Source organism: Oxyura jamaicensis, chromosome 3 (assembly GCF_011077185.1).
Source record: "Oxyura jamaicensis isolate SHBP4307 breed ruddy duck chromosome 3, BPBGC_Ojam_1.0, whole genome shotgun sequence".
Lineage (NCBI taxonomy): Eukaryota > Metazoa > Chordata > Aves > Anseriformes > Anatidae > Oxyura > Oxyura jamaicensis.
In genome coordinates, this window is record NC_048895.1 from 30,796,925 (window position 1) to 30,824,208 (window position 27,284).

Below are 27,284 nucleotides of genomic sequence, written 5' to 3' on the forward strand. Positions count from 1 at the left end.
AAAAGAAAAGAAAAGAAAAGAAAAGAAAAGAAAAGAAAAGAAAAGAAAAGAAAAGAAAAGAAAAGAAAAGAAAAGAAAAGAAAAGAAAAGAAAAGAAAAGAAAAGAAAAGAAAAGAAAAGAAAAGAAAAGAAAAGAAAAGAAAAGAGAAAAGAAGAAAAGAAAAAAAAGAAAAGAGAAAGAAGAAAAGAAAAAAGAAAAAAAACACACCCACAAACCTAGTTTCTTTTGCAAAATGACTATGGGAAGGGGAGCTAATGATTTGATTCACTGCTATACCTCCTGTAATGTGCAGCTTACACACAAGGAATCTTTCAGCACTCAACCATAAGGCAAATATTTACTACTGTACTTGCTCTATACCGACATGTATATTTTTAATTAAAGAAGAAAATGTGGAATTTATTATGGGGGAAGCTGCAGCTCTGTTCAAGATATTTTGCATCTATTTTTTAATTACTTATGTGGGGACTTTTTCTTAATATACCCCATGCCGTCTGTCTTTATATCGATTGTTACTCAGCCAGTAAAAAGGAACGAACACAACAAACCAGTTTTCTATCTGAATAAGGATACTTTTGATGGCCTTTTCATTTCCATCAGTTAACAGAACTTCTTTGACATCTGCAGAAATAGCAACCTGAAAAAAAGAGCACAGCAAACAATGAGCAAATATGCTTGTCTGTGTGGAAGTGAAGACAGGAGTGACAAGCCTTCAGTATCATGCTTCCTCACCTATTTCTCTGTAACAATCTTCAATCTTTTTTCATTTTATGTCTGCATTATTTTAATCATTCAATCAAATCAGTCAATACTTTTATCATTCCATTTGCGGGAGCCTCTATCTTGCTATCATTCTGTTCCGTAATTGCATTGTGACAGCGGATGATGGTATTCTGAGAGGCTTTCATTTGCGGGCTTCTGTTTATCTAGTAGAGCCATCATACAAGGCTGTCACTCTGCCTTTCAGCTTGCTTCTGTCTGACTGCCTGATGCCCTTCATATAACTTTGCATTGCAGGCAGATGGCTTTGTAAGGGTAATTTTTTTGTGAGCTTTGACATGCTCGCACATTGGGCTGTAACCTCGACACATTGTATAAGAGCGACAGGTTTGTCAAATGCCAATCAGTGTAACAATATGCTTTTATTTGTAGAGACATAAAAACTTGTCTAATGCACTGCACTGCTACATAATATCTCCTGAATACATGACTCAGAACCCAGAGAATGGTGAACGACTCTCCTGAATGGCCAATCTAATTCAAAAGAATCTAATTACCGAGAGCTCTGGATCATGTTTGTTGGTGTAATAATGCAGGCAAAACATTAGCAGCTATATCATGGTGCTCCAACTGTGATTCGCCAGGCTATTCCTGTATCTTAGCAAATGGGACTATAATCTGAAAAAAAAAAATGCTTCAGCTATGGCAATGAAAGACAGACTGTACGTGGCCTGGAATGTCACAACAAGAGATATTGACTACACGGAGGTAAAATGTTTCTGCTCATCGAGGCAACCATAAAATCAATATGATACGAAAGCAAGTCAATCTAGAAGGTCTCTCAAGACTCTGCAGCTTGACCGCAGCTGAGGCTGTTGACAGTTCTCTGACCCAGCAGTTGGAGGCACTGGAACATTTTTCCTTTTGTTTCTTCCTCTGAATGGGGTTGGAATTGAGAAAAGACCTACCATGAGCCCAGCCAAGCATGTCATGCCACCCCCTAGCTCACACACAGCAAGGTCCCTGAAAGAGAGAAAGGAAATGGTAGAACCCATACAAATTAGATGAAAATGGTCAGAGAGACATATATGTTACAAGAACAAATTGCCATCTGCAGTAAGAACGGAGCTACCAGGAAGTTGTAGAGACATGACTAGGCTACCTCATGTCGTTTTGCGTTTTAAAAATAATTATGAAATAGAAAAGTCACAAAGCAGGCAAATCAGTGGGGGTTCCCTCATTAGTGTTCAGTGCAACATTACCACCGCTGAGCTGAAAAATCTGAGAAGGTTCCCTTTTTTCCCTTGTCAATGGCTCTGTCTTTTAGAACTAAACTAGCTAGAGTAGCGAAAGATAATTGTTAGGAAAGGATAACAATGTTAATCCACATTCATTCTTGCAAAAACAGTTAGAGAAGTAAATGGAGAAATTAATATTATTTATATATCACTCTATATAGTTATGCCTGAAAGCCTTTTGATATTAAAAAAGAGAAATTCTAAACCACACCATATACCACAAAACAATTACCCACAAAGAAATCCGATCCTTCAATTAGCACTTAAAACTGCAAGTGACCTACAAACAATACTGTTATGAACAACGATGGGAACTGCAAACAGTTAAGCCACAGAAAACTAAATGAAGTTAGTGTCAAGAGTCTAAGCTGAGCCCAAGCATAGGGCTGAATACCTGGTCTGAAAGGTTGCTTTTAGCTCAGACCGCAGAGCACGGTTATTAAGATGTGCAAGTGAAATATAATTTGGTGTAGAGAGTGTGCCGGATGGGGGCTTGCAGGGGGAGCCATAAAGAATGTTCTCCACAGCCACTGCCTGCCCCAGGAGGGGAGGAGGGAGGGATGCTGACCGAGCGACGAAACTGCGTGAAGCAGCATTTAGGGTAAGGCAGAGCCTCAGTTCGGAAGCACAGCGGCTTTAGAGCTAGATCTATGGCAACTGGTACAGCTGCCAGAAGCATTTCCATTGAAGTATTTTTGACAGGCAGAAAGTGGAATTTCAGCTAAGCAGATTTTTGCTGCACCTTTTCTTCTGACCTAAAACACCCATGTTTTTAAACCTACTTCTGTGTGAAAGTATTATTTCACCACTTACCCTACATTGGGCATCTCAGATGCCATCTCAGTGTGCATATACAGATGTTGATATTTTATTCACTGAGGCCACTGGGCTAGGCTGTATGACAATATACTAATGCTCACTGTTTGGATAGTATAGTTTTATTTTCCAAAGACTATGCAGATTTTCTTTACAAAAAGTCTATTTGTCCTATTTAATGGAAATAGGGAGAAGGTAGTTTGGAGGAACAAACTTTATCTAAACCCAATGAGAATTAAAAATAGATTGTGGGAAATCTGCAGCTTGTGGTTTATATAGAATGATTCTAAGTTTCTCCTCACATAAAATCTGATTTTTCCTAACCATCACTTTATGCATTTTTTATTTACATACGTAAGGTTATGTTACAGGATTTAGGAGACACTGGTCACATTTATCAAAATAAACACAGAAAGTATCCGATGTGGGATTTTTGGTGCATTTTGAACCAAATCTGTATGTATGTAATGTATGTGTGACTGTATGTATATATATATATATAGACATACACACACACACATATATTTACACATATAAATCACTTATTCTAGTGCAAAGTTCCTATGTTGGCAATATTTAGTGACATTTACCAATGAGAATTAAAATAAGAAACTCTGCTCTGGGTGTGCTGCTGAGAGGGCAGAATCCTGGGCACACTAAAGGGCCCTGAGGGCAGAATCACTCAGGAGGTGAAACTGCCCATTTCCTCTGTGGAAGTTTGACTGATCACTGGTCTCTGAATAACCAGGTTTGGATACCCAAAGACACTTTAGTGACCACCACCGGGAGTTTTGCTGTGAGGAGCCTCTGAAGGTGAGTATATAAGCAGCTATGTGTGCTGGGATGGTAAAGTGCTACAGGGATAGTTAATATAGCAGCAGAAGTGAAGCAAAGAGGTGCCTTAGCTGCCTTTTCTGATGGGGTGTGCTTCATTCATGTGGCTGCTGGAGCAAAAATAAGGCTGTATAGACCAGAACATGCTTTAGTGCTAAGCCTTTGGATTCACATAGGAGTCAGCAAGCTGTAGGAATTGTCTCAGGTTTGGTGGAAGGGGCAGCAGTTTACAGATTGAAGCTCCTAGGTCTTCCTTATTCTCCCAACACCATATGTACACAGAGAGAGAGATTTTTTATACTCCAGGGTGATTTGCTTGGTATTAGCCTTAAAGCCTTGCTCAGATCACAATTTATACCTGCAAATGCAATGTTGCTACAGCTTTTCTTATGCCCCATTCATCCACTCGGACAATGAAACTTCAAGGATTTCCAAGCACAAGGCTCTGCACACTCAAGGGGGAGGAGACAGGATGCAGGATAGATGTTATCTTTCAGCATTCCTATTGGATGCTTGATACCTGTATTCTATGAGTTTACAAAATTATGTGGGGAAAAAAAAAAAAAAAAAAAAACAAAAACACACACACAACAAAAACCAACAAACACATACAAGTGCACTATGTCTCAATATGTTTCATAAAGCTTAAATATAGGTGCAAATTCCTCCATCACTGTATGCAGGGATTATTATGTATTCTATCAGGCAATATTTTTCTTCCTTTTGCAACAGACGTCAGTTTAAAGAATGTCTTTTATTTTTCCTGACCTTCACAATCAGTACTGATCGATTGGAGCTTCACTTTTGTTTCCCAAAAATCAAAGTGAAATAAAACGCCTTGAGTGGAAATCAAAAGTCTTTGACATATAGCAGAAAGCTTGCTGTGCAATATTAGTACCCAAAGGCAGCTCAGAATTCTTTGTTAAGAGCAACATGCTTTCACCTTGAACATTTTAAATTTAATCTGAAGGTTTAAATCATAGCAATCTTTACCATGCAGATACAATAAAACTAATAGATTGGAAAATATCTTTTTATGTTCAACTCTGTACCTGAATATTTCATTGTGCTTTAGGCAGTAGTAAGCTAGTACTTCTTCAGCTGGCCAGAGACCTATAAGACAAAAGATTGACATTCTTAGAACAGTTTTTTTTTTTTAGTCTAAAATATTTTTGAATATGTATTGTCATTTGCAGACCTCATCCAACTGTTTCATTTTTGAAATTTGCCACAATACCATGGAATAAAGAAACAAGTATGACTTTTAATGGCAGATTTCTGATTCTAAGCTTTGGAGCTGAATATTTCATAGATTTCATCCTGGTACACCCATGCACATAAGCATGCACATATGCATACATATACTCTTGTCAAGACTTTAAACGTTACACATAATTTAATTCTAAAAAACCTCTGACATCAGGGCATCCACATGAACATCAATATGTATTTTTCAGGCCAGATTTAAGGTCCACCTTGCCTAGCAGCCTATCTCTAACAGGGGACAAGAGCCCCCTCCTTTTCACTCATTGACTTCTGTAGTCATTTCATTTCTTCCCTGTTCCTTTTTATTTAGCTCCTTTTCTCAGGAGGCCTCTTAGCTTTTGTTAGGTCAGCTATCAGTCTGACCCTAAGGAGCACATGCTAAGGACGAGTACATGATGAAGCCAATAACACAGCATAATTTCTAGTCATCTCTCCTCTCCTCCCCAGCAGCTTCTTGGGCTACAACTCGTAAATTCTTTTTTAATGTCACCAAAGTATTTTTTGTTTGTTCTTTGGACTTAAGCAAATTTTTATAGCTACAGCATCCTGTGGCAGAAAGCAACAGTTTTACTGTGCTGTATAAAGAAGCATCTACTCTCTCTTGTTTTATATTTGCCTGTCATTTCCATTTGAGACTCCAGTTCTCATATGGGAACAGACAGAGCAACCATGCTTTTTTCACCTATTCCATATTATCCATGACTTTAAGAGCTTCCATCATAATACTTATGCTTGTCATTGCCAACCCCAGCAAATATTTTGAGGCATCCTTGCAAATTTACATCTTCAATAACATTCACTCATGAAACTCACTGCCACGTCAGACCAGTTTCCTACCCAACTTGAACAACCTAACTGAAGCACTGCAACCCACAGAGAGGGCAGTGTAGTCCTGAGGGGCTCAAATGCTCTCCTGCAGGCATCTGTCTCCATTGCTGGAGGAGCCTGGGGAAAAGACACTCGTATTCAGGCACTTGAGATAGGTTCCCAAAGTTAAGGGAGGATGAATCAAAGGCATATGCAGCCAAATTACAGTTGTATGTGTTTTCCATCTGTTGTTGCTTAGCAATGAAAAAACATGTGTACGTGTCTACCCACAGGTCAAAACTAAGGTTAGCTTCCCCCTACCATACATAGCGTTATAAGCAATACGACAGAAGCCTGACTTAATATTATAAACTGTAGACACTTCAGTGGTTTCAGTAAACTTAAAAACAGACATTTGGGAGCACCCTTTAGATGTTTCTGGAGAGGTAAATTGAATTCCATGCAGTTTAGTATCTTTAGACCATTTTTAATAATTGTTTCTTCTCCAGAGACTTTAAAAACATTGTATCATATTTAATAGAAGCAGAATTTGGGGAGAAAAACTGTCTTCTTTTTAAATCACTTACAGCCTGATTGTAACCCTTAAATATGTGATTCTTCCTGTCCATCTAGTAAGTGCTCTAAACAACCCTTACTCACAGTGATGAATGATGAAAATTTATGAATTGTGTTGTCTGCATGCAGGTGAAGCAAGGATTTGGTCAAAACTTTGCATATAACTTTTGTATGACAAAGATCTTAAAGGTAAAAACAAAAACAAACAAAACAACAATAATAATAATAAAAAACAACAGACTGATGATTCTTATACACGACAAAAACACCAAAGCACTACTGTTAGTTGTCCTGTTCACTCCCAGTTAGGTTGATTAGGTTTTGCAAATGTGCAGAAATGTTCAGATTGCTAAGGGTTAAAATGAAATATTCACACACGATTACCCATTCTTCAGTGAAACATACACTAAGAATTGTACATCTTCCCTTTTGAGTATTTCAAGGCTTTTGAGCACTGAAATATGTTAAAATGACAGATTTTGCAATAAATATAACAACTGTTTAAATATTTTTGTGTATGATATAAAGAATGTTTCAGTTTGCAGTGACTGGTGTATACTCAAGCAATAAAAGTGTTGTGTTTTTTTTTTAATATTTACTGAAGACATGCTTAATTTAATACCATTTAAAATACTTCACATCTCACATTACACACACACATATTTTAAAAAAATCACTAAAAAACTAAACTCTTTTATAGCAAACTTCTAGCCTAAGTAGATTTTAAAAACACTTGTCAATTGCAGCAAAATCCTTCAACATCTGAGTTTTCAGTACCCACAGTCAAATGTCTCTCACTTTTCTATGGTTATTATTGAAAGGGCACTTTGAATGGTGCCACTAAATCTTTTAAGAGGGGTCACTGTTCTTACCCCTGCTACCATTAAAATGTTGATACCAGCTGAAACTGCGGGTATATCGGATAGCTCTGTGCTGAGAGACAGGTAGAGCGCCTTGGAAAGACAAGGCTTTTCTTTAGGCAGATGTGCATGACTCTTCTCCCCTCTCCATAGGAAAGAAGGTATCACCTCAGCTATGATACTAGTGGCTGGCAGCTAAAGAAGCAGGAGTCAGAAGGTCTTTCACAAGCACAGGTCTCAAGTGGGGAAGCACACAGAGCTTACAGCTAAGCCAAGATGCCAGCAGCAAGAATACCTGTGTTAATTTTAGTAAAAGGAAAAGCTTCTCTTGCTTGAACAGGTAGGTAAGCCTCTTTGCCTTCAAAACAGGGATAAGCTTAAAGATGCATGTGGAGGAGTTTGCATGCTGTACTCTTCCCCTGCACTCTGACCTACATTTTACCAACACAATGACCTACATTTTGAAGTATAAGATAGTTCTGCTTTTGTTGAAAAATGCTCAGCTCTCATGCAGAAATGCAGCAATTCCTGAGTTAACAACTACCGCAAAGTTTTAAAAGCATTTTTTTTTCTGCCAACATATACAGATATGTATATATGTATTAAGTTTCCTGTGAAAATGCAATATAATTAATATGATATTAATAATAATAGATTATAATTCTTTGATATTCAAAATAAAATTGTTCATATTTTGAACAGTGAATTTGATTATAAATACACAACATTGGATGGGTACCTATTTGCATGTGCAATTACTTACACACAATGGTCAATTATTTACACATGTATAGGCAAAAGAATATCAAAAGGCTTCCAAATGGCATTTGTATCTGAAAGGCTATAAATATACTAAAAGACCTAGACAGCAGGGCTACAAATCTCACTCTGAAAGGAAACAGAGCAAACCAACAGTTTCAGTTTGCAAAAATAAATACTTCACAAAACTTGCTGGAGGTTTTAAAAATCTTTACCATCTTGTTATCTACGATGTGAAAACAGAAGAGTTGCCACAAAGCATTGGAATATTTATTGAAACAAAAAATCTAAGTTGTGCTGGAATTTAAAGGACAGCCTCAAGAAGGACTGTGATGTGGCATGTCTGAAGATATGGGAGAGAGACAGTGCTCACAGAACAATGCCTTCCAGCATTTCATGTCTCAGCAGGTATCCTTTCACCATTAGGATGCAGTAGGAGATCCAGTGCTCCATGAAGTGTATTACTATTCCATTTATAAATGTGCCATAAAACCAATGATGTCTACTTCCAGACAGCTTCATGGTATGGTGGTAATGTTAGAAAAACATCATCCCTAAATAAATTAGTGTAATGATGGATGATGAAATATTATATATGCAGACACAAAATGCAGGCATTTCTATAGTACTTAGCACCATATCATAACATCTCACCACAATAATGGAGTCTACCTCACAAAAACTTGATGACATCATGAATTTCCAACCCCTGCACATTAGGAACCACCCCAGGAGACAGAGGCAGAATAAGCTACTTAAGCACACAAAATGAAATTACAGGAAGGCCAAGGATAAAGGTCATTCAAAAAAGGTCTTTGTCATTCAAAATCCTTGAGGTATGATTTAACCAAAAAAAAAAGCAAACAAACAAAAAACCACACGTGAACTTTTCCTACAGAGGAAAAACACTAAAATAAAAATGGCACAATAATGATAAGAACACATAAATCAGGTTCATCTGCTTTAGCATGGCACAACAGTTCTTTAAAGCAACCTTTGACTCATGAGGACTATATCACATGTAGACTGCTTCTATGGATGCTTTGTTGTAATCATCAGGTGGAGCATCACTGCTCAACAGTTATAAAAAAATCTTATTTTTTTTTTCCTGTGCTATTCAGTCTACTACTACTTTATAGATGGTGAATTATGTGTGACGTTAACAGAAAATTTTATACTAAAAATAATTTTTTAAATATTCAACAACAGCAACAAAATTACTGTTTCTCCCCTATGGCTCTTAATGCAAATTTTAAAGAATGACACCATATATTTGAATAACAAATACTGAGATCTGATGTAAAGTTGTTAAAGAATGGCATGTTATTAAAAAATTTTCAGCACTGATAGAGTGTTGAGAATTTTGAGACATTGTCTTTTTAATGAAGACATTTGATATTGGAGCCATTAGGTCGCTGCACTGCTTCACAGGTACAAAGAAGTCACAGTAGCTGCTGATTGCTTTAATTGGCATAGCACGAGATTAGTGCAACTCTGCTCTACTGTCTGCCACTGCTATACACAGCAAACAAAGGCACGACTGGAGGTGACAGGTGAACTATCCCTTGAAGCTCTGAGTAGAAGGTATAAAGCTGTCCTACAAATGCTTCACTTATGCTAGGAGATTAACAAATTTCTTTCCAAGCCAGGCCAAATGGCAAGTTTTCTTTGTCACTTTTTCCTAGCACTGCACATGGCCACATGTACATGTCTGATCTCAAAACACTATTTTATCAAAGTTTATCTTTTATTTGGACTATCAAGCTATGCAACATCTCCCTATTCACTTGAAATTTCAAGTAAATCTTAACCCTTAAGTGCAAAAGCAGTTTACATTTGAAAAGTTCATCTTTTTCCCCAGTTGAATATACTCAAAAAAATCTTTCTTTCTCAATTGTCCTGATTGTGGACTACATGAAATCATCTTATTTGATCTAATGTTCATCAAATCAGGAGAAAAAATAAAATAAAAAGCATTATGGGCAAAGTGATTAATAACGTCTCAACAGAAGTAGCACCAATTTTACTGAACAATGAAGAAATATGTTCTGACCTTAAGGAGAGTATTCATTCTCTTTCACGACCAAGATATATTGTTTGTGGAAAGCAGAAACTCCTACTGTAGCACAGATAGGACCTTGATTTTACAGTACGAAACCTTATTTTCTACTGATTACATCCCACGTTTAGGTCCAAGAAAACGTAAGTCTCATGATTTCACTCTGGTTATTTTTTGTGTGCATCACCACCACCAAACACTGCAAGAAGTATGGTACACCTACTGGAGGTTTTGGATAAGTCAGAGAGCAGGTGAATCATGGTTCAACAGCACAGGACTATGAAGAAGATTTCAAAACAAGGCACCAACCAATATTATGAGCCCTTCTTTTAGTGGAGCACTAAAATTCACTTCCAAGTGGAAGAAAAAGTATTAAGTTCTGGATAGTACAATTCAAGTGTAAAAGTGGGTGCACATCATGTCTGCCAAATCTACCTTGTTAGTAACATAAAGCACGATTGTCCTAATTTGAGTAATTGCTTGAGTAAAGACTACTTGTAATTAATTCTACTGCTGTAGTTAGTGCATGCATGGATAGGTCTCATAAATACATCTAGCTCTCAACTTTCATCAAACTCCATACCTCAAATCCCTTATCAATTTAATTTCATCATCAGAAACTTGCTTAGTATAGACAGTAAGTAAAGGATTTATTTTCATTCACTTAGCATGTAAAACCTGACACAGATGAAAGGATAATCATCAGTCCATGTTACCTAAGATCCCACCTGAGGTTTTTTGAGTCTAAAAGACATAAACATACATAAGAAGGAACTATTACCATAAATATTCAACTTCTTGGCTGCCATAAAAAAAAAAAAAAAAAAAAAAAAGTGAAAACTTTCCATAGAAAATAGCTTTTATACTAATATAATGATGAGTCTGGTTACTTTAGAAAAAAAAATGAAGAAATGAAGTGAATTAATAAGTGAGGACAAAATAAAAACACCAACACTTAAACTTGTCATTGTGTCTGCAGTACAGTGAAACCCCATTTTCAAACTTGTATTCTCATGTTTAAGTTTACACCGATCAGTTTACAGCACAGGCAAATAAAAGAAGGGTCATCTTCACCAAATTGCTTGCATACGGTGTGCCAATAATTATAAAACAATATTCCAGTAGAGGTCAAAACTCAGTTTGGGAGCAGATTTGCAAAAGGAGAACAGTCACAGAGCACTGTTTCCTTCTGGATGCTTGGCCACTTCAAGTGTCAACATAAGAGCTAACCTGTTTTGAAAGTCCAATTGTCTAATCTGAAACTCTGAATGCATTCTGAAATGTATCCAAAATGTATTTGCAAGTGAGAAACTTCATCAATAAATATGTACAGTACAAAGAAAAGGAAAGTTTTTAATAGCCTTAGCAGTGGTACCTAACACCTGAGCCTTACTGCACCTGACTCTAGCATATGGCAAACTACCTTTCAAGTCTGGTGAAGAGGAACTATTTGTGTCAGGGAGAATGGCTAGCTTACTCTTCAACAGCAGGATTGCTATAAGTGAGTTTCAATAGGTACAAGAACACTAGAAAAAAAATAGAAGATAAAGAGAGAAACACATCCCACCATTCTTCTCTATGCACATATATTTTATAGAAACTCTTGTCTCTCTTTCAATCTAAAACAGAATTTATGATATTCAGATCATTGGAAAATATGTATAAGCGCCGGCTGAGATCTTCAGCCTAGGCGAAATGGCCTCAGTGCTGTATCTCTCACTTTCATTCTCATTATTATTCATGACTAGGAGGGAAACATGATGGTTTGCAATCTGCAAATTTCTTTTAGAGCACAAACTTAGGAGGCTCGGTGGAACTGATGTGGAAATATAGTAAGAAGTCAAAGCTGCAAATGTACACATATATTTTCCAAAAGAAAAATCGTCAGACTGTACAAATCTACTTGTACTACTTGTATGATTGTCTTTGGTATCCTTTTTTTTTTTTTTTTCAAATGAATGAATTTGATTGTGTTGTGTGTGTGTTTTTTTACCTAGTTTTCAAATAGTTATTAAAAAATAAACAACACTGGAACAAACCTTTTGTGATTATAGCCTTCATTCTCCTGCAAAAAAAAAAAAAAAAAACGGATCTATAAATTTATGTACCATTGTAGATGTAAATTACAAAATTTTATATTCAACTATATTAAAACATCTATTCCAAAAATGATTACCAGTTGTGAAAAGCAGACAGGCTTATCACTTGCTGTCAGTTGTTCATGTCTAGTTAAGCAATAATGTGCTAAAACTGCTCTTTTGTTTTGTGTAAGAATTTTGGCAATAGAAGAAATGAACACTCGTTTAATAAAAACTCAGGCTGCTTTTTGCTTTGATGGAGGAAGCAGCTGCCTGTTTTCATTTGCTGCAGAGCAGCAAAACCCATCAATATAATAAGCAGCTTAGATGCATCCATCCACAGCATCTGTAAGGATATAGGGCTATTCGCTCAAAACCAATCCTTGGTTTAATTTTAACAAAGATGTGTCTGACATATTTGAAAATGCATTATAATAGGGTTTTGAAATACTAGCATTTTCTCTTTCCTTTTTAAATACTTCTCACAGATTTTGAAAGGCAAGTATACATATTGGAATGATAAAAATGATAAAACAAATATTGCTATAGCAAACAAAAGAACTAGGCTAAAAATGCAAAGATGGAACATTAAGAGATGACTTCAGGTTTCTGGACTCTCCTGTCCCTTGAAAATATGGAAAACCAGTATTTTAATGTTTTCAATGAAGAGTTTGTTCACGATAACCACGAGCAGAGAAAGATACTAGAAACAAGTATCACAGAAAAAACCTGCAGAGATACAACTATATTTCCTGAGCTACACTTTTCCTTCCCTCATGTTTTGTTAAAAGTAGATATATTAACATTAATGCTTATTTCTTAAGATAGTTATCAAAATGTTTTCTATTCGTGCCTGAAAGAAACATGATTTTAAATAAATTTCAGTGCTGTGAGTTTGTCCCAAGTGAAAACTCATAATTGCAATAAAGAAAATTTTAATTAAAAATAGTTATAGGATTTTCATAAGTAATTATGAAAACAGGAAGAGAAAGATAAAAGAACATCTGAGATCTAAAGCATAAAACTCTATTTTCACACTAAAAATGTGATATGGCACATTTATATTATTAAAAATTCTTAAGACATTATTACTTTAGTGCTGTTCTGCTTTCTAAGACCTTTCTAAGCTGAGCTTTTAGATGATTTGCACATTAACTGAGAAGTCAGATAATTCTTAATCCTCCTCTTTTTCAGATCCAATAATGGATAAGGGAGCATCTTAGCATGATCAACTAGCAATCTGCCTACCCTGAGTGGTAGTACACCTGAATTTTGGATTAGTCACTGGGTTTTCATAATATCTGATTTGAATGAGCACTCGTTTTGGGAAGTGTAGAAAAAGAATATTCAGTGATATTTGAACTGTACCATTTAAATATGTAGAAACCATTCTTGAGTACGTGCATGTTTATTTGCTTCAAAACAAAAAGCTATATAGACAAGATTTTAAAGAATTGTGCCCAGATAAATAATAATTGGATATTTCAATTAAATAACTGCTTTTATGATCAGTATTCACAATATCTTACCAATATAATCTATATTATCTCAATTGTAATCTTGTACCTCTATCTAGTCAATTAATTGCAATATACAAATTTCACTTTTGTCTATAGATGAAGTGAGCAAAATTTTTTCCCCCTTTTTTTTTCATTTTTAAATTTTTAATGTTATATCATGGTTGTAGAGAGCAACAACCTGTAGATTAAACCTGGTTACTAATACTGCTTACCTTTCTCAAGTATTTGATAGTGAACATGGAAGTTTGTGTAACTGACCTATGTATTCTTCTGGAATGCTCAATGTAAATAATTTAAAGTGGAATTGGGAGGGGGGACCGAGGGAGGGGATTTTTTGTGTGTGTTTGGAAGTGGTGACTGAATGCTGGATTTCTTGTATTTGTGAGGGTTTTTCATTTTAATTTTTATTTTCATCAAAACAAATAAACAAAAATGATACCTTTGTGATCCTAGTAGCTTCTGATTTATTATGTTTCTCCTTTATTTAACTGTGCCATCCTACATAGTTTACCAAACCACTAGCAAAGCATCTGCTCTGTGCTGCCAGGAGTTATTAATTGTGTGCAAGCAGAGATAATAATTGTGTGCAGGGTTCAGTGTGAAGGCTTTAGACCATTTCTAACAAAACAATATATCTCAGTACTTGGAAATTCATATACTGGCAACTACATATATATATATATATATATACACGTCACATATTCTTAAAAGAAATCACTAAATCATGAGTGTCAGTGAGCCTTGATTTTTTTCTCTGGGGATATCTTCAAGTGGCCCTAAGTGCAATTTTTCAAAGCCTACACTACTGATAACCATCCTACGTTAGGTGCCTGTAAACCTTGTTAACATCTCATACATGGGATTTGGTTGGTAAAGAACTCTTCGCTTGAGATCACTGTACAAGAATGAACAACTTTGTAACATCTCACCTATCTACAGACCCACATGCATCTATGTTTCATATGAATTCTTACTTAAGAGCTGAAGCAAATGTTAACATTTATAATGAGGCAATATATATGAAGTTTTTCTGTAAGACCAAATAAACACAAATACCCTTACAGATCCTTCCAGGTCAGGTTTGATATAGATATACAGGGCATCCCAAGAGAACTTACATTGCTCTCACTTACGACTGGTTTTTGCCTGAATAGGTTTCAATAGCCAACACTGTTGATTTGACACTTTTCATTAGTACTGAATACAATAGGCCAGATCTTCAGCTTGTATTATGCAGTGTAGCTTCATTGACAGTTAAGCTATGACATTGCATCCCAGCTATTGAACCATCCCTGAATTTGAAATATGCAAGTGATAAGGTCTTTCTGAGAAAATAACTGGATTTCATTATACTAGTATATGCTAATAATATTGCTCTTGATCATTTCTTAGATTTGAATCCAAGGATATCTTCCTCTGAAAATCAGTGTCTCAGTGGACTATGTAAAGAGAAAATATAAAAATGATAAGAGCAGAATTTAGTCTCCACAGTGGTCTGAAATATTAACAAACACTTTTCCCTGGTTACTTCCACATTTCCCATGTTACTGTATTAAACTATGACCTAACTGACCACATTCTTATTTCACAAGGTATGCAGTAGGGCAGTACAGGTGCTCTAAGAATTTAGCTGAAAAACATTGTAGAGCTGTATAAACACCTATTCCTTTATACCTGCGATAGAAGCACTCTTAGATCAAGAATACTGTGCTTTGGCTGTGACATATAGCCTAGGGACTTACGACATTTTTGGTGTTGAAAGAACTTATTTCAGAATGTCCAGTGAATTGAGTCACAAAGCAAAGGAAGAAAATCTAAGAAAATCTCTACACCCAACCAATTAAATTCATGAAAGCAGTAAAGAGCCTATGAGTTAATCTCATAACATCATGTTTAGGTTTATTATTGTTAAGTCTTAAAAGAAAGTCGACCAAATTCTTAATTAAAGTGAGCACATGTTCATTGAGTTTTGGAATTGCTCAGTCACACACCAGCACAGAAACTGGCCCCCATCTTTTGACACTGCAATTTGAGTGTAGGACTTCTTTGTATGCCCAACTCTGTGGTGACCACACACCCTTGGCAACTCTAAGATTCTCCCTAGGTAGAAGCAAGCTTTAACAATATCTAATCTAGGCCACTTTATTGTTTGAGACAGATACTGATTTTTGCTAACTACAAAGCCAATAGAGCAAGTCGTCAATGTCTACAGCATTTCTTGCTCAGATAAGACTTTTAAACACTATGTTAAATATATGTGTTGAACTCTCGTAGAACAGGCAGCCTACTCTAAATCTAGACTAGGTTTTGGTTAATGAGATTTGAGCTCAGACATTCGAGATGGACAGGCAGGTGTATAATCTGAAATTCCAACTTTTCCCTTAAGTATTAAATATGTTGTGACACTATTTTCATATATCTCTACATCAACAAATTAATAACACTATAATAATGAGGAAAAACACTTAAAAAATAAAAAATAATAATAATAAAAAAAGTAGTTGTAACTCACCGTTACAACAATTAGCAGTTAACAACAAATTTTAGCATATTCCTGTCCTTTTTTTCCTTTTGGGGAGTTTGAGTCACAATATAAGAGTAATTTCTTGTTACTTCTGGGGAAGAGAGAGGAGTGGAAGAAGAGATCATGAAATATATGCAATTTTCACATATAACACACTGTTGAAAATGTACTTCTCCATGTGTTCTGTTCTGAAAATATGTTCTATATTCCTGGATTGTCTTTGCTATCAGGAGCAGGATTGAAATCTCCACTTTAGTATTTATCTGAGGCTGTGATAGCTCAGTTGTCTACCTCCAAATGCCAAGATAGGGGGAATCTCATCAACCAGAGACCAGCTGCATGATGGGCAGTTAATAGATATATCAAACCTTAGGATATATGCTAAGCTGAGGAGATGATTGGTCGGTTGATACACTGATTGATTAGCATAGGGAGAATGGGTTTCTTCTTGACAACCTAAGATTATGCTTCAGCTAAGCTCAAATTGCTTACACCTCTTCTATTGGGTTTAAAATTACAGTCCTGTCATCTAAAATCTCTCTTCAATGAAATTTTTACCATATATAAAAATTAAAGGGAAAAAGAAAGTAGGTGCAATGGATAAGAGTAAATGGAGTAGATATATTTCATACTACTGCTGTTGGTACCACTAGAAAAAGTTGATAAGTAAATCCACTTGAAATATGTTACATATGCTATAAAGTACTTGAGAGCACTTTACAACAATTTGGGGGGTGGGGGGGGGGGCGGCCAGGGAGGAGGGAGTTCAAAATCCTTAAAGGAATCAGTGCTGATATGATTGCTTTAAAAAAACCACCTATAGTAGTTATTAAGCAAAGTAATTATACAGTTATGATACTACTAATATATTTTTGTCCTCTTCATAGGCATTTCCTAGGTTTAGCAGAAATTTATTTATATTATAGATATCAGAGAAACAGCAAGTAATTGTGAAATAACGCATCATCTCACTGAGAAGGGCTTACATTCTGAACACAAGAAAAGAAACATATATACTTTTATAATTTTCCCTGGGAAGTCCAGAATTTTTGTCCATGAAAGCAGATGTCATCAAATTTTATTTACAATACATTTTAGACTGCATCATCAGCAAAGCATTGTGATTTAAAGAAAACACAACATTTTTTAAAACTACTATACTGTGTAATTATATGTTGCCAAAACAAATGCATTTCTTAAACATATCATCCATTTAATTCCCAACATCACATGTTCTTCATAATACCAGGCTTTGTCAGTTAAGTAAGATACAAGAGCTATTAAGTAAAACATTTTAAAATGAAAAAAAAAAAAAAAAAAACTTATTATCTTTAATTTGATACTTTGAAACACTTCTCTGCTTGGGCAAACATGAATTTGGTGGTTGTGTAACAAAAGGAAGTGGTTCATTGAGAATGTTGAAATCTGCATTAATAAATAAGACTGGTTTTCTCAGATTCTTTTTTTTTCTCTTTAGTATCTGCTATGAGCGGTAGGGGATCAGCTGCAACTCAAATCCCCAGCTGAACAACCCAAATACAACTGAGTGAGCAGACTTAAAACAAGGCCATTTATTGGTGCCTGTTATGCAAACAAAGCATCCAAGTCTTAGAAACAGATGTCAACTGAAGCATATGCTTACTGTAAACTGGAATTTGATTCTCTTTATAAAAATAGACTTAAATGGGCCTTCAGAGACTAGGCTGCCTCTTGTTGTATACCATTGCCTAACTTGATTCAGCCTTAAGCTTTTTAAAAGATGAATAGACTGATATCCAAGGGCAAAAAAATAAAAGTAAAAAAAAAATAAATGGGAAATAAATGATAACATGTTGGAACAGTTCCCAGAAGCAATTTTACAGATTTTCTCTAAAAACACAAGACAGGAAGTTCAAAGCGCAGTGTAGGTCACCTATGGCATGTCGAGTTATCATTTTTATACCACTTAGGGTGAAAAAAGGACTTTATGTTCTAGTAGCAAGTTTAGTACTCTGCTTTTCCTTCTTCCATTTTTTTTCTTCTTCTTTTTTTTTAACCTCTTCTCACATCTTGATGCCTTTTAAATGTCACTTATTTTACATGAGGCGGTTGGTGGAGACATGAGTCAACAGCAATCAGAACCATTATCCCCTGCAGCGAGCCCTGGTCCTAATGCATTATGACACCTTAGCTGGTCAGCCACCGATTTACCTTTCTGCTTCTTAGGGAATTAAGTGGCATCATGTGAAAATGGTTGTGATATGAACAGCATGGGCATAACTGGTATTAAATTTACCTCTCAGCCTAAGTGAATTTTCCTCACATGTGACTAATCAAAATGAAAGCTGTGGACATGGGCAGATCTGGCCAGCACTTCTCCACCCCTGGGATTGGGGCTATTTTGTTTTATCTCTTTGTACAAGCTGGCAGAAGTTTAAAGTGAAGGGGATAATCCAGTGCTGGTGTCTTTATGAAATAACATCCTTACATGAAGAGGCTTTTAACTGTCTGTCGCTGTCCTCTCAATAAAAAAAAAAAAAAAAAAAAAAAAAAAAAAAAAGCGTGACAATCTCATTTTGCTGAGCACCCTCCCATGAAAGGAGAAAATAATAGCCATAACAGCTATGGCTAGTACTGACCTTACATGATCCATTATCCACTAAACACTTTAAAAGTCAGTTTTACATACACTGTGGGGGAAATTAGAGAACTATCACAATCATTTTCACTTTACTGAATTTGTCTTCTGTTTGAAGTCAGTTACTCGATATCCTCGTCCATAACTCTCTGTATCATTCCATAAAAAGAAAGAGGAAGTCTTGCTTTAAAAATCAATTTTGCGCAAAAAGGGGAAGCATACCATACTTTTTCTATTCTGATTAATAAAGATACTGACAGCAGTGAAACTCAATTTAGCATGAACTTTCTTCAGAGTAAATGTGAAATAATACAAAAATCATTATATAATTTAGAAGTGTTCAACATCAGTACAAAAATATTTTTATCAATCATTTCAGCTGAGATAAATAGGTGCCAAAGAAAGTGCAGGCAGAGCAATTATCATCCTGTGCAGTCAGGAAGATACTTATTCACAAACCAGACTAACTTGCATTTTACTACAAACCAACTGTGAACATTACTGGTAATAACAGGAGTGCTAGATTTTTCCAGTGCACTGTAGTCCCTTTCTAACAATTCATTGTACAGGACAAAAATGCCTGAAGCATAAAGTCCTCTCCTACTTGCAAGACTGCTCAACCTTCTGCAACCATGAGAATCAATTTCTAACATGAATTTACTGTTCGTTACAAGTTAAAGCCAGTAGTCACTTGAAGCTCAAATCAGAAATATTTCTTCTAATTTTAGTCAAGTAAGTGCTGATTATAAACTATGACTCAGTGGCTCACAATTCAAGGTTAACTCAGTCTATCTGAACATCAGTTTTGTGGCCAAGAAAAGCTGTGTAAGTTTTCCTTTCAAAGCATGGAATTGGGTATGCACTCAATGAGGGTGATTTTTGGTTGGTTGGTTGTTTTTTGTTGTTGGTTTTTTGTTTTTTGTTTTCTTGTGATCGTTTTATTCTACTTCACACATGCTCACTAACTCCAGATATTGCAAGAAGATTTTCAACAATCTGCTACTGTATATAATGCATGTTTGACAGGAGAAAAATAATTAAAAATAACAAAATAATAAGAAGAAACGTATAAAGACTGAATTATAGCATTTATGATATCAAAGCATACTTTTCTTACGGAAAGAGACACATGGAAATATACAGATTTACATCTAAGTATCTATCTCACACATAAAGTTCTTAAAAATAAACAAGTACCATAAATATTCTTTGCACTCATTTTTAAAATGATTGAAGTTAAAGATGAGGAAGAGAGTTCAGATTTTTGATTGTTACAAACACAGGGAAAATTATTAATCATGCATGGAGCTTGGTTGGGTTTTATCAATGAGGCCACATAATTAAGGTCAAGTTAATGTACAGATTGAAATTTAGGGAGCATGTCAATTAAGATAAACAGGAAAATTACCTCTTCCCAAAAGGATTAGCCTCAAGTGGAAAGGTTGGTTCAGGAAATTACAATCCATTTGGTAAGGAAGACTTTTCTACAGTAAAGTTAAATCCGAAGTGAATAGGGTGGCATATTTTCACCAAAAGAGTTATAGGGAAAAGTATAGGTCATCTTTCTTTTTCCTTAAATAAATAAATACATAAATAAATAAATAATACAATTTTCACAGAAAAAATACTTTTAATAGGAATGATTTTTTTCTTTCTTAGTTTGAGACTTAACTGGACCTTGAAATCTTAACAATCACAGAGAAGCAGAAGGTACCCTGTTTTTCATGACATTATACATTAGAGTCACTGTAAAAATATCTGGACCAAATAGATATTTGTAAATATCCACTCAAGGTTTTCATGTTTCATTCCCTAAGTAATAAGGATTATTATTCTTGAGTTTGACAAGAAACTTGACAGTGACAAAACACAACCAAAGTGATATTATTCTTCATTACCTAGGGGGTTCTGTCATTTTCCATTTAGTCATGCCTACTTCAGCTTCTCAAAAACAATTAAGAACTAAAAAGAAAAAACAAAAAACAAAAAACCAACAAACAAACAAAAAAAAACGACCACAACTTAATTATATTCCTTTTTGCTTATACTGCTTTTGTGACAATAAAACAAAGAAACTAAGAAAATTTTTAACAGAATATGGAAGCCTGATTATCTGAGTCATGAAGACTTATGGTGACACTCCTCTGATACCCTCCGTCAGAAATTCTGTACCTAATTGCATGCTACTTCTCCACTTTCCAAACATGGAATAACACAGTAAACAAAACAAAGGTGGCAGATTTGATAGAGTCAAGCCTCCACTGACTTGAGTACAAAGGTTAACAATGCAAATGTGGCACTGGGATAATGGTTTTTCAAATGCTTATCTTGAATGCTTTCCATTTATTACCTAGTAGAAGCACATCTGGGAAGCTGGGTTTTTAAATACCTATAAAACCACCAATGTGTGCATGTATTTGTTCCTTGTAGGAAGCAATGGTTTACAGAATTATTATTATTAGCTTCTTTTTCAACAACCATATACCTCCAAAGTAATTTCCAAAGAACCCAAGGGAATTTGTCCCGCTAGACCTCCTTGAGGGCAATCATTGCTTTGACAGCTCTGCCAGCATAGAAATCCCCATGCCATGCCTGATGTGACCAATGCAATCACTGCTCACATTCTGTCCTCTCCAACTTCTCTTTCCACAAGAGTGGTTTGAAAAGTGTTACACCGCCCTGACTGCTGCAGCGCCAGGCATGTTCACTTTATCTCACAGTCACGGCACATGAGTGAACCTAGCATGTCTATTTACAGATTTGCCTTCTGACTTCAGTTTTGACTGACTACAGAATGGATTTACACCACTCTTTTTTATTAGTTATTTATTTCTTTTATTACATTCTGGGGTTTCTATTCTAGGGATCCAGGCTGGCTTGGATACTATTATTTAATAAGAATTCCAAAGGTTCATTTTATTTCTTTGTTTCTTTCTTTTTAAAACATATCCTGTGACATAAACTATTCTTTCAAGTGAATTGACATGCACACTATAGGAATTTTAAGCTATCATATCCCACTGCAGGTCAATACATTATAATAGCCTCTAAATAATGTTGATAAAGTTATATTCATAATGAACAAAAATGCAAATATTTAACCTCAGCAAAGTAGCAATATCACATTTCAATATCACATCTTTAATTCAGCTGTAAACTGTTGAAACAAACTGTTTCAATAAAAAGCTAGTACTGGTCATAAATGTGGGAACATATGTGCCAGAGAGCACATTAACATTGTTGCAATAATGCTTATTAGGGCAAAAAAAAATCTTTCTTCTGGGAAAGAAAAATCAAATATGAAAACATATGAAACAAACAAACAAACAAACAAAATATCTGTATATCTATTGCTAAAAAGTCCCAACAGGAAAATTGGAAATTATACTCACATGCTGCTTAAGGGCACCATTCTAATTATCCCGAGTATTGTTGTACACCTTAGTTTTGTTAGGCCTATAAAGAGGAGAAATATTACAGCACCCAAGCAGATGGTCTTTGGAACTAGATTATACACTTCAGAAATAAGAGAGAAGCAATGCATTCAACCCTTCTGTTTGGACAGAAGAGCCGTCCTAGCCTGTCTGACCTATTAGCTAGTAAACTGAAGCATACCGCCAAGTGCTATCATGCTGTTCTTTTAAAAAGCAAACAACCTCACTTTTTATGATAGGCACTGGATCATTTTAGGAGAATTGTAGGTAATGTCTGCTGCATTAGACAGATGGTCATATCATGAAACCATATACAAGTCACCATGACTAAAACTCATGTTCACTATCTTGTTAATCCGTATAAAATGTAAAACAAAGTAAACCTATACTGAATGCTTTCCCTAGTATCTAACCATTCATATATATATACACATGCATAAAATACTCACTTAAAAGCTAAAATATTGAACTTTATTGCATGCTTATTTGATGTGGTTTTCCATAACTTAACATTAATTTTGAATGTATAACTTTGCAGTTTGAACATTATGATTCTCATCTCACTGTTACTTAAGCTTTATATAACTCCACTGACTTCCATGGGGCCAATGACTAAGTAGAGAACAGAAAAATTAGATCCAAGAATAGAATGTATCTTGTCTAGTGATAAAGAAGTTAAATACCTCTGCGACCTCCAATAGAGAGTTGAATAGTGCTCTACTAAGACCATGTTTTAGTGCAAATTTTCCAAAATACCTGGATCCTCTTGACTGTATGTTTCAGAACAGCTAACATTATAATTGCAGAATAACATGACTGTTTTTGTAATATTACGTTTGCATATCTTGTTCCCACTTACATAAGGAAACAAGGGAGATACAATCAGTCTCCTTGAGAGTGGTCAATAAAAGCATATAATTCCATAAAACTGTATCAAAAATCTGTACATTTCCCCACCAGAGCTTCTTATAGGAAGATTGTTGTTTTGTTTTTTTTTAATCATTTCCATAACTTGCTAATTTCTGATTCACATTAGAAATAATATTTATTTTTAAATGTTAATCATTTGGTAATAAATCTACACTTTATTAGACAAGCAATAAATTGGTCATTTTTATTGTAAAGCAGTAAAAAATAAAAATTAAAAAAAATGTTTCTAGCAACCAGGTCTCTTCAAGATGAGTTGTCTCTATGTATATATTCTCATGGAGAGCTGCTCAAGGCTAGAGACTGTTTCTGTCTCCCACAACTCCTGACAGCATACACGAGTCCCACCTAACCTCCTGCTCAGTTGAAGATGATGTAAGGTAGCACATTTACTATCCACTAGGCTGCTCTCAGCCACAAAATTGCAACCAAACACAGCAGAACAGGAACGATTTCAAAATGTATCTGGAGAGTTGCTGGTAAGCATCTACTGTCTCTTCCTAGAAAGGCAGCCTAGGTGTGCTTTCCCCGTCAAGCCAGCCCCAGGCAGTACTGCAAACACAGTGACAGATGCCAGCAGACAGGTCTGAAAACCTTCCATATGAGCAATTTGAGGTCTGCTGCACTAAACACAGCACAGCTTCTGGATACTTTCCCGGATGGTTTAACATTTGGAGAAGGTACATAATGGGGCACCATTTCCCCCAAAGTGCACGTGTCCACAGTATAGATGTTCTTAAGCAAAGTCAGAGGTACAGAATGCTCTGTACAGACTGTGCTCTGTGCAGGGCATGCTGATTACCAGACATCAGCTTTGCCTTTTGACCCCTTGCCTACAAACAGTAAGAACTAGATCTTTTGCAGGAAATGAGGGCCATAGCCCAGTGAAGTCCCCTTGTGGGCCTAAATGATTCAACATTTTTATGACCAAAAATAACCTTTGAGTTGAGGGAAAGGGTTTAGAACAGAAAGGAAAGGGTGTAGATGAGGGTGCTTGTGGGTCATGCCTTGAATTGTCAATCATAACAGTGGTCCTGGCTAGAATTACACGCAGAAAAGAGAAAGGAAGAAGAGAATGATATAAAGATTGAGAATATATTGTGATTCTTGATCATATCCTCAAACCTGATAGATTAGGTATGCTAGTGGGTTTGAACCCATGCAAGTGCTAGTATTTCCTCTCTGGATACCTGACCAACAAACTTTTGCTGAAGTCTGTGGAACCTGTGTATCAGAGCATAGGGCCACTCCCTACAGTCTGTTCCTCTGTGACAAGAGGAAAATTTCCTACGGTGTTTTGCACAGCTGTCAAGTCTTTCAGAGAACTGAGTTGGAAAGAGTTTCTCTTTCAAATGGAAAATTATCAGCCACAAGAAAATCTTTGGTTGGTCAGTTCTTAAGCACTTTACATGAGATACATGCCTTGTAAATTTTGGTTCATCCATGAACTGGGAAATTGTACCCGCTGTGCAGAGGAAGCCAACTTTCTACAAGCTGAGCCTTTGGAAGTCCACCAACTTCTCTAAGTTCAATTTTGCAATCATTGCTAATAGAGAGCTCAAGACAAATTAAATGATATATTGTATTTGAATATCTAGTTCATGTGCAAGCAAAAAAAATGAGTCCTGAAAATATATATATATTTAAATTTTAAGCAAGATGCTGGTTCTGTGTGAAATATAATTTGGATTCTTGCACAGAAACATTAGCATGGAAACAAACAATTAAAATGGCTGGCCGTCATAAATGATCTGACTTGCTAACTGTGTATAAACGCAGTTATTAAGAAAAAACATTTTGTTAAGATCATCTCAAAAGCCATCTAAAATTATCATTTCAAGCCACTCAGGCACCACAGAAATATCATTTTAAAGAGAAACAATAGTACTATATTTAAGGTTTATATTAACTTTAAATAGATTTGCCTAAAAATTTACAAAGACTCAATTGTTATTAAGACAACTTAGATGCATTGCTTGCAAATCATACTTCATGGTGACTGATGTTGTCATGGATCTACAGAAATTTATAGGAGAAACTCTGAGTCTTATTCTTAAGCGATTGCAGTACTGATGTCCATTAATTAAGATAAACTGAACCCAACTGTTGACAAAAAATGGAGAAAGAATTTCACATGTATAAGCATTCTTGGGATCTTAATGATCCTTTACATTGTGAAATGAATGAACTCACTGGTACTCGATGGTTCTGGAGGTTCTGGCTCACCTATCCTACCCAGTTTGAAACTGTACTGCAAATAACTTCAGAGTGCCATAAACCAGATTCTAAAACATACACAAGCTTCTGAAAATGTGAAAGAGTAAAACTGAATTTCTACTTAGTTGTTACACACATGATTTCTTTATGATCCATTTTACATATGTCATTATTACTATGAAAAAGAAATACTGGTGCAAGTAGTGACCACCTGTTTCTCTACAAATTTTGTAATCAAATTCATGCTTACTTTAATGAGAAAGTCTTGCTCTAAACTTGGGTCCATATACAAATCTGAATTTTTCCAAAATTAATAAATCGCCAAACCCAGTGTATCACTACTCACACTGAGCACAATAGCTTCTAACATTTTTATTTTCTATTCTTCATACATATACACGGTAGTGCACAATATTAAGCAGGCTTTTAACTTCTTGATGCATCCATTTTGCCACACTATTACAGGCTCTGTCCATATAGAAAGTAGTAACAAATTACACTGCTGTTTTGATAAAATGCACACAAAGTTTGGTTACTTAATATAAAATAGAAATTGCAAATATGACTCAATTTCTTGTAATCAGTCAAAAGAGTCAAATTTATAGGATTTTTCATAGCATATTTCCATAGTATTACTAGCATTATATGTCCCTGGGATTACTAATGTGTGGACTTTGCAAAATATGAATTCTGCAAGTTGGTATAGCAATACTGCGGACAGATCACACTATGCAGAATTTACATAATACAATTTAATGCATGTCTTAGGGGAAATTCTTACAGTGTAAGAGTATCTGTTTATAAGTCATATGGGTGAAGAAGCGTAAAACAAACCTGAGAGGTTCTGGCATCCAAGAGTTACTCTTGACAATGTACATTAATTAAGGATTATGGATTTCTGCAGTTTGTATTAACAGCATTTAAAAGACATACTTCATGTAGTGACATTCTCAAAATTCAGCATCCTGAGTGTGATTTTTTGCAGAACAGTCCCCTCTTGAGGAGAATATTCTCAATCTAAAAATTCTAGGTAACATCATCTGGAAATACTTTCACAGCTCGTATTATCAACCGGAAATCCATTTAGTGCAATGGAATGCTATTGTTGGGAAGCAATAAAATAACATCTTGACACAAGAAACCTTGTTGCTGCAAGAATCCTAAATAAGAAGTTCATTTCAGAGTCCTCAAGAAAGCACTTAAAAAGTTATTTTGTAATTAAAAATAAAAATTCATGATATTGTGGAATCTTCAATATCATTGACATAATAAGCAATATACCATTAAGGACAAAAATATGAATTAATGACAGAACAATAGACATTGGATATTGGACATAATTTTCTCCAAACTAGTGGAATATACACTGTTGAAGAGTTTTGCTAATATGTCAGTAAAATGTAACTGACCTGGCCATGGATCTTAACTATGTACTTTCACTTTTTCCTATTACTTATGTCTTTGAGTACCAAAAGTAGCCAATAAATAAATAAATTTAGGGACATATTACGACAATACAATATAGTCTAAACTATATTAGTTGGCTTAAATTTGTTCTGTTATTGAGTCATGTATTTCCTAAATAGAAATGCAGAATTATTAACCTCATTTAAATGAAAAGAAAAATTAGTATGAGTCAGAATTTCATACTGTGTGCATACACATACTTGTATGAACGGAAATACATTTTTCCTTTACTATTGCCTATATCAGAGTTCCTCATAATAATTTTAAGATAAAATTAAAGCCACATTGTTATACTAGAGCAACCTGTTCTGAGTATTGGGTGACTGTGCAAACTATCTGAGTCATTCCATGGCAAGAACTTGAGAAATCATTTTGCTTTGCTCCATTCATCTAGTCTGAATGCAATGAAGATGATCTAACAAGCAAAGTACAAATAAGAAAAATGGCTAAAATGATTTGAATAGATTTCAAAGGTGAGAAACCTAAAATATTCATTCTTTCTTT

At 35.3% G+C, this 27,284-nt stretch overlaps 1 protein-coding gene across 1 annotated transcript in view; it reads right to left on the reverse strand.

The window, feature by feature from the left end:
• The window catches only part of CAMKMT (calmodulin-lysine N-methyltransferase), a 216,923-nt gene that overhangs the window by 38,626 nt on the left and 151,013 nt on the right, over positions 1-27,284 (reverse strand). The window contains exons 4-6 of the mRNA XM_035320717.1: positions 4,722-4,782; positions 1,690-1,744; positions 575-638 (exon numbers count right to left, since the gene is read on the reverse strand). Coding sequence (XP_035176608.1) covers positions 575-638; positions 1,690-1,744; positions 4,722-4,782 — 180 coding nt within the window. The remainder of the gene's footprint in view (positions 1-574; positions 639-1,689; positions 1,745-4,721; positions 4,783-27,284) is intronic.